This window comes from Canis aureus, chromosome 1 (assembly GCF_053574225.1).
Source record: "Canis aureus isolate CA01 chromosome 1, VMU_Caureus_v.1.0, whole genome shotgun sequence".
In the NCBI taxonomy this organism is placed as follows: Eukaryota; Metazoa; Chordata; class Mammalia; order Carnivora; family Canidae; genus Canis; species Canis aureus.
In genome coordinates this window covers 114,565,157-114,574,126 of record NC_135611.1, presented here as the reverse complement: position 1 = coordinate 114,574,126, position 8,970 = coordinate 114,565,157, and the positions used below count along the sequence as shown (strand labels likewise).

Below are 8,970 nucleotides of genomic sequence, written 5' to 3'. Positions count from 1 at the left end.
TCTCTCAAATAAATACCTTTTTTTTTTTTTTTTTTTAATGAAAACCGCCACTTTCTCCTGGCCTCCATGGATTCTGAAGAGAAATCTACGATCAGTCCAACAACTGTTGCCCTATAAAATGTTATGTGTCATTTCTCTTTGGTTCCTTTCTTTATTTCTTTTTTCAAATTCCAAAAAGTCTTTATTATATACAGAGGGGAGGGGTTCAGTCCTTCTGGATTGCTGCCTTCTTTGTAGCTTCTCAGACATTGCTCATTTCTTCTCTCTTTTCTCTTGGCATGGGTGTGTGTCTCCACCCTTTTCTTGAAGAACTTAAGACACAGTTGTCCTTGGAGACCTTGCGCAGCTCCATGGAACGTCACTCATATGGGCGAAACCATACACCTCTCAGATCACATCCTGCATGAACATGGTGTGCTTGGTGGGGCGCCTGCGGCGGTGGCTATGCCTCGGCTTGCTCATATTCTTAATCACTTTGCTTGCGTTGTCGAGGCCCTCTCCATAGGGTAGCGCAGAGCTGTGGCTGCTGCTCCTCGGTGGCTCCTGCAACAGAACGCTGGCTCCTAACAAGAGTCTTCGTCCTTAGTTTTCAGAAGTTTGATTATGATGTGGCTTTCTTTGCATTTATCCTATTTGGGATTTATTCAGCTTCTTGAATCTGTAGGTTTATGTAGTTACCAAATATGCAATATTTCAGCCATTATTTCTTCAAATATATATACACCCACACACATATTTTTTAAAGATTTTATTTATTAATGAGAGACAGACAGAGAGAGAGAGGGAGGCAGAGACACAGGCAGAGGGAGAAGTAGGCTCCATGCAGGGAGCCCAACATGGAACTCGATCCCGGGTCTCCGGGATCATGCCCTGGACTGAAGGCAGCACTAAGCCGCTGAGCCACCTGGCCTGCCCTTTCTTCAAATATACTTTTTAAGATTTTATTTATTTATTTGAGAGAGAGAGAGAGAGAACGCACAAGCAGGGGCAGCAGCAGAGGGAGAGGGAGAAGCATACTCCACACTGAGCAGGGAGCCCCATTTGGGCTCAGTCCCAGGACTCTGAGATCATGACTCCAGCGGGAGGCAGATGTTGAATCGGCTGAGCCACCCAAGTGCCCCAATTTTTTTTTCTCTCTGTTCTCCTCCTGGAACTTCAATGATGTGAATATTAGATATTTTGTTATTGTCCCAAAAGTCCCTGAAGCTCCTTTTGTCTAAAGAGGTACCTTTTAAATTAAAAAAAAAAAAATCTACTTATCTTTTGTGTAGACTTCGATCTATTTATTCCCTGTTGTTCAGAGTGGATGACTTCTTTTCTTTTCTTTTTAAAGATTTTTACTTATTTGAGTGTGGGGAAGGTGCAAGCTGGGGGAGGGACAGAAGGAGAGGGAAAGAGAATCTCAAGAAGACTCCCCAGTAAGTGGGAAGCCCAATGCAGGGCTGGATCTCAGGACTCTAAGATCATGACCTGAGCTAAAGGCAGATGCTTAACCAACTGAGCCACCAAGGTGCCCCAGAGTGGATCATTTCTATTGAGCTATTATCAGATCACCAGCTTTTTCCTCTCATATCCATTCTTCCATGGAGAAGAATAAGCTTCTTCCAATGAGTTTTATTTCAGTTATTGTATTTTCAGTTCTATATTTTCCATCCAGGGGATCCCTGGGTGGCTCAGCGGTTTGGCGCCTGCCTTTGGCCCAGGGCGTGATCCTGGAGTCCCGGGATCGAGTCCCACGTCGGGCCCCTGGCAAGGAGCCTGCTTCTCCCTCCTCTGCCTCTTTCTCTCTCTCTCTGTGTCTATCATAAATATAAATAAATAAATCTTTAATAAATAAATAAATAAATTTTCCATCCAGCTATTTGTCTTCTAATTCCTTCTGAGACTATATTTTTTGGAGGGGGGTGCAGAAGGAGAGAGGGAGAGAATCTTAAGTAGGCTCCATGCCTAGCATTGAGCCTGACAAGAGGCTTGATCTCACAACTCTGAGATCATGACCTGAGCCAAAATTAAGATTTGGATGCTTAACTGACTGAGCCACCCAGGTGCTCCTAAGACTCTGTATTTTTACATTTTTTCTCGAAAAAAAATAATAAATTTTTTCAAGAGGGTTCATGACTGCTCCTTGAAGCATTTTTACAAATTACTTTAAAATTCTTGTCAGAAAATTTCATTATCTATATCATCTTGGTGTTAGCATCTACTTATTGGCTTTTTCCATTCTATTTAAGATTTTCCTGATTTTTGAAATATTGAGTATAATAAATTATTTTCTCTTGTACCCTGGATGTTTAGGGTATTGTGAGACTGAAATTCTTTTTTTTTTTTTTTTTAAAGATTTTATTTCTTTATTTGACAGAGAGAGAGAGAGAGAGAGAGAAAGAGCACAAGCAGGGGGATCAGCAGAGAAGCCCAACGTGGCACTCCATCCCAGGGTCCCGAGATCATGACCTGAGCTGAAAGCAGATGATTAACCGACTGAGCTACCCAGGTGCCCCTATAATTCCTTTTTAAACGTGGTACTGCTGGGGCAATAATCAGAGCTCTGTTTACACATCCCCAGTACCACTCACTTTGCAAAGTGGCTCAATCACAATTTTTAGAGTTTTGAATAATCTGTCATATAGTTATTGTAAAATGGCGTTAGGGCTCTTGATGGGGTGGGGATTGCTGGTGATGAGCCCCAACCATAGTTTCAGGGAACTGAGAGCTGGGCTAGATGTCTGAGATAGCTTATCCACGTGGCTGGCAGTTGATGCCTAATGAAGTTGGGAGCATGGTGGTCACAAGGTGGTCATCCTCACATGACAGCTAGCCTTCCTCCTGAGTGAGAGTCTCAAGAAAACCAACCAAAATGGCTTTTTTTGACTTAGACTCAGAGGTCATGCAGCACCTATGGCTATACATGAGCTACTAAGGCCAACCCAGATTCAAGGGAAGGGAACAGAAACATTTCAAAAGTTTTGAAGACCTGTGTCCAAACTATTGCAGTCTTCCTTCTGACTGCAAAGTATTTACATTGTTTCCACATGCAATTTACTCTTCCTACAATGTCACAACTCTCATCTATTTTGCATCAGGCTCATAATCAAAGCTCATGGCCTCATCATTTAGATCAGAGCCAAGTGTTGAGGAGGTCCTATTAATGCCTGGATATTGGAACTCTGGAGCACTTCTGGAGTGAGGGATGCAGTTGCAACTATTTGGGAAAGCAATGGATGAGTATTTAGGACTGCACTGCTTATTGTGGTAGTCACCAGCCACATACAACAATTCAATTTAAATTAAAGAAAAATGAGGGGCACCTGCGTGGCTTAGTCAGTTGAGCATTGGACTCTTTATTTGGGTGTAGGATGTTATCTTGCGGTCGTGGGATGGAGCTCTGCCTTCGGTTCTGCCCTCTGGTCGGCTTGAGATTCCCTCTCCCTCTCCCCTCCCCCACTCACATGAGAGCTCTCTGTCAAATAAATAAATAAGATCTTTAAAAAATAATTTAATTAATGAATTAAAGAAAAACGAAAGAAAACCCCACTAGCCAAATGTTTTTTTTTTAATTTTTTTTAATTTTTATTTATTTATGATAGTCACAGAGAGAGAGAGGCAGAGACATAGGCAGAGGGAGAAGCAGGCTCCATGCACCAGGATCCCGATGTGGGATTCGATCCCGGGTCTCCAGGATCGCGCCCTGGGCCAAAGGCAGGCGCCAAACCGCTGCGCCACCCAGGGATCCCCCACTAGCCAAATGTTAAGCACTAAATAGCCCCATGTGGCTGGTGGTTACTGTATTGGACAGCACAGACAGAACACATCCAACCTTGCAGAAAGTTCTATTGAACAGTGCCAACCAGACAATATAAGTTCAGGTATACCCTGTGCCCCAGAAATGCTACTCTGAATATATATCTTAATTTGGAGTCTCCCCAAAGCATGCCCTAATCCAAGGGGACAGAGGGTTTATCTGGGAGGTAGCCCCAGGAAACACAAGTCAGCAAGGAAATTGGGACTGAAGGGGAAAAAGCCAAAAATGGTGCAGGGTCTGGGCTACTATGAGGCAAGCCAGGCACCAGCGCATTTGCCTAAAACTGAGAGTGATCCCCCAGCCACCCTGTTTTCCCACACTAGTCCCAGCCCTGAAAGGGTGACTGTTATGAGCAACTAGAGCTCATTCCTACTGGGCGGGACCCTCCAGGCACTTGAGGAGTCATGCAGAACACACCTTAGAATCAACCACTAAGAAAAAGGGAAGAAAAAATATTTATTTACCAGCTCCTAACACTCCCTGGTAGAAGATTGCCCCTTGGGAGAATTAATCCTGGCCCTTCCAGTCTGTTCTGCCGGCGGGCAGGAGAAAGACCGCAGAAGGAGAAGAAAGATTACAGGCATATAAGGTGAGAAGCTGTCAAGGTGTTCAAGAGCTACCCACCAGATCTACAAGTGAGTGAAAAAAATGAGCTGAGGGGATATGGTGGGGGGCACCAACTGGGGTGCTATGGTATATCCTAGAAAACCTCCCACTAAGAGGATATGTATGAGCCTTATGGTGATGGGGAGCTAAAGACAACCTAAGTGTCCATCACTGGGGCAGTAGATAAGTAAGAGGACTGTGGGCACACCATGCAATATAATGTAGCAGTTACAGAGGACTCGGTGTATACCACTATCTGGAGAGACCTCAGAAACACACTGCTATTTTTTTTAAAGGAAGAGTTAGAAGGAAATTTATAACACAATCCCATTTATATAGATTGGAAATACATGTACACACACAAAATCACAAATTATAAAGATACATCTTTGCAGCTATATAGCAAGTGCATTAAAGTGGGTACCTGTGGGTAGGTGGGGTGGGAGTGAGGAACGGGTACGGGAAAGGTGGGGGAGAACCTTAGAGAGTCTTTCATGGGCCAATTGTGATTCTATGTTATAATCTGAAGAGTATGATTAATAACTCTCTGCACCTAAGGGCCAAGAAAAAAAATAAAGGAATGAAAAAATATGAAGTGCCTGCACATCAAAGCAATTCCCTACCTGCTACACAATTATTATTACCTTGGGGGGTGATGATAACAAGGCAACCAGACTCTGTCTGCCTTCTGGAAGCCCTCCTCACTGCCTTCTCCCCAGGCAGCCCCTCCGGTCCCGAGCAAGTTCTCTGGCCCCCAGCAAACGAGGAGTTCCCTGCCCTTTCATGCTACCCAGAAGGAGAGACAGGAGAGCTGCTGGCTGTGACTCCCAAAGGTTCCCGTCTTCTCCTCTGGCTGTTTATAGAATGGGGGAAGGCAGACGAGACTCCGTTCAGAACGCAGCTCAGCCATGACCCAGCTGTGGGATCTCAGGCAGGTCATTTCTTCCTTTCCTGTGCCTCAGTTTTCTGGATGGTAAAATGGGGACAACCACAAAATTAACAACCCACGGGAATGTTCAGAGCATAAAATGAGTTCCCAGAACAAGCTTAAACCGATGGGGGGAAGCTCCCTCTCTCGCATCCAAGCAGCCTCACCGCACACGCCCTGCCCCAGTCCCTGCCCTGCTGTGATGGCTTCCTATCCCTCTACCTGCCTTGGCCTCATTCAGTGGATTCCCCAAATTCTGGGAACCCCTAAACTAGGTCTGAGACTCCTTAAGATCGCTCCTGGGCTGGAATTTCAGTTTCTCTTTCCTTTTGGGCCAGCTCCAGGCTCATCTGGCCCCACCCACACCTGTGATTGTGAAAATCGCAATTTCATTTGCCTTTTCACTTTACACACATCAGCCAAGATTGCTCATTTAGCCTGGCTAAAAAGCAGAGCCATGCAGCCAGGAAAGCAGTTACCATCTGACCATGGCCATTGCATGGGTGCTGGTGCTAGTGACTGCAGGCCTGAGCTTGGCCAGAGCAGGCCCTGTCCCCACTTCCAAGCCCACCACGGCCTGGAGGGGCTGTGACATTGGCAGGTTCAAATCTCTGTCACCAAGGGAGCTGGAGGCTTTCAAGAAGGCCAAGGATGCTTTGGTGAGTCCCCATTGTTATGGATTAACCTCTACTCCTCCTGCTTTGGACCAGCTGCTGCCTTGGGACTGTGGGCCTGGGCCGACCTCCATCCTCCTGCTGTGGGCTAGCCTCTAGCTTCTCAGCTATGGGTAACCTCTGTCCTTTCTGCTGTGGATTAAACCCAAGCCCTCCTGCAAGGCCAACCTTCATCCCTGCTGCTCTGGGCTAGCCTCCAGACCGCCCCCCCTACCCCCATTGTGGGCTAACCTCTGCTCTTACTCTCTAGGAATATTCACTAAAAAACTGGAGTTGCAACTCCCGCCTCTTCCCTAGAAACCGGGACCTGAGACAGCTACAGGTGAGCTGGAAGTGAGGTCACTTTTACCCTCACCTGGCCCCTCTCCCTTGCTCCCTAAGTGGCCCTTCACCGCCTTAATCTCACCTGTTCCTCTCCCTCTCTTTCTAGTCTCAACTTGCCAGTCCTCTGCCCCACTCCCTGTCCTTCCTCAACTGCTCCCCTGACCCTATCCCTCCCTTAGGGCCCTTTCTATTGCCTTTCTGTCTCTCCCCACATCCCTATCTCTTTCACTTGTCCCCATTACTTCCACTCTTACCTAATTGCTTCTTGTTTTTCTCTTCTCTCTCCCGGGGCCATCTCCCACCCAGTCCTTTGCCGTGGCCGGCTTGTCACTGTCTACTCTCAATGCTGATTCGCTCCTCCTCCCCTCCCACCTGTCCTCCTCACCACTGACTCTCACCTGTGCCCCCCATCATCTGTCATCCAAGGATCTTTCCCAGAGTCCACGCCTCCTTCCTTCTTCACCTATGCATCCAACTGTCCTCCTCCACCTGCTTCCTTAACCTGTCTCATTTCATGCTTCCCTGTCCTGTCTTTTCAAACTTCTGTGACCCCCTGAGCCACCTTCCACTTGTCCCATTTCACTCTTTCACCTGTGTCTTGCCTTGGGTTTCCACCTCACCTGTATCCTTCATCTGCATCTTTCCTCATGCCTTCCCTCCTCCTGCCTCCCTTTCACCTGACCCATCACCTGTTCCCATTCTGTGTCACATATCACCTGCACTCCCAACCTGTCCCCATTCTTTTTTAAGATTTTATTTATTTATTCATGAAAGACACCGAGAGAGAGGCAGAGACACAGGCAGAGGGAGAAGCAGGTTCCCTTCAGGGAGTCCAATACGGGACTTGATCCTAGGACCCTAGGATCATGCCCTGAGCCGAAAGCAGCCGCTCAACCACTGAGCCACCCAGGCATCCCCAACCTGTCTCCACTTAATGGGGCCTTCTTCTTGCCTATACTTCCTCACCTTTCCGCCTCGCCTGTTCTTTGTCACCACTCCTCAGGTGTGGGAGCGCCCTGTGGCCTTGGAGGCTGAGCTGGCCTTGACACTGAAGGTCCTGGAGACCATGGCTGACAGGTCCTTGGGGGACATCCTGGACCAGCCCCTTCACACGCTGCGCCACATCCACTCCCAGCTCCAGGCCTGTGTGAGTGCTCGGGGCACCCGGGCCCTGTCTGTGGGTTCTGGGCATAGGGGACCTCACCCCGCCGCCCCAGGCCCTGCCTCACACACCACCCTCCTCGGCCCACGGGTCAAGGCTCAGCCCCCAGCAGGCCCCCAGCCCCGAGGCCGCCTCCACCCCTGGCTGCATCGGCTCCATGAGGCCTCAAAGAAGGTGAGTGACTCGAGAGGGGGATGGATGCCGGGGCCCTGGGTAAGGGATGGGTGGATGCACAGCAATGACAACCATGTTCCCCTATCACAGGAGTCTCAAGGCTGCCTCGAAGCCTCTGTCCTCTTCAACCTCTTCCGCCTCCTCAAAAAGGACCTGGAATGTGTCGCCGTTGGAGACCTGTGTGTCTAAGGACCAGGACCCTCCCCTTATTTATGCATGAAACCCCAGGTCTACCCTAAGTTATTTCCTCTCACCCCTTATTTATGGAGCTGTAGTACTGACCTAGCTCCAAAACTAATCCTTGTTTTTCTACTTTTATACTTTTTTTTGTGCATATAAACCATAAGGAATTGGAACCTTCTGGAATGGGGGAATTCTTTTTTTTTTTTTTTTTGTAAGATTTTATTTATTCATGAGAGACACAGAGAGAGACAGAGACACAGGCAGAGAGAGAAGCAGGCTCCATGCAGGGAGCCTGATGTGGGACTTGATCCTGGGACCCCAGGATCACGCCCTGGGTCAAAGGCAGGTGCTCAAACCACTGAGCCACCCAGGTGTCCCTGGGATAGGTGAATTCTTGAGTGTGTGTACAATTGTGAGTCTGTGACTGAGTGTTGGCGTCTGTGATGTCAGTAAAATGCAGAACGGGCTGTGTATATATATGTGTACCTGACGTCTGTGACTGTGTGTGTGTACAGATTTAAGTGAGGGTCTACCTGAACCTGAGTCTGATACCAGATGCATAAAGGCAAATTCATATGTGTGCAGTTCTGTGTGCATGTGTGCACATGCTTATATGCCTCTCTGTCTATCCCTACTTGTGTGAACTGGACGTCGCTCTTCTCCATGGGTACCTAGGACAGATGGAGGTCTATATCAATCAAGATGCTTTATCCTTTTTTTTTTTTTTTTTTTTTTAAGATGCTTTATCCTATAATGAGTATCAGAAACCCAACTCAAATGGGTAAAGCAAAAATGAATTTATTATCACGCATAACAAAAAATGTCAGTAGGCCGGGCTGTTCTAGAACTGGTTAATTCATTATCCAAATAATGGCATTGGGAACCAAATTCTTTCTATTTCTGTTGACTGATTCTTATGCTGGCTGCCTCATGGTCTCAAAATGGCAACCACAGCTCCAGCTGTTACAACCAACCACCTCAGATTTAATGCAATAAAAGGACAACCAAAAAATAATAATAAATAAATAAATAAATAAATAAATAAATAAATAAATAAATAAATGAAAGGACAACCATTTTATCCTGCTCATAGATTCTGTGGGTCACGAATTTGGACAAG

General features: G+C 46.9%; 1 protein-coding gene and 1 pseudogene across 1 annotated transcript; one reads left to right on the top strand and one right to left on the bottom strand.

The window, feature by feature from the left end:
• Positions 1-205: 205 nt before the first annotated feature.
• On the bottom strand, positions 206-5,823 carry LOC144311848 (large ribosomal subunit protein eL36 pseudogene; annotated as a pseudogene).
• IFNL1 (interferon lambda 1) lies at positions 5,193-8,114 on the top strand. Its single transcript, XM_077864078.1, has 5 exons — positions 5,193-5,992; positions 6,258-6,329; positions 7,335-7,484; positions 7,590-7,667; positions 7,758-8,114. The coding sequence occupies exons 1-5, from the start codon at positions 5,822-5,824 to the stop codon at positions 7,854-7,856; spliced, it is 570 nt and encodes a 189-aa protein (XP_077720204.1). The 5' UTR covers positions 5,193-5,821; the 3' UTR covers positions 7,857-8,114.
• The last annotated feature ends 856 nt before the right edge of the window (positions 8,115-8,970 follow it).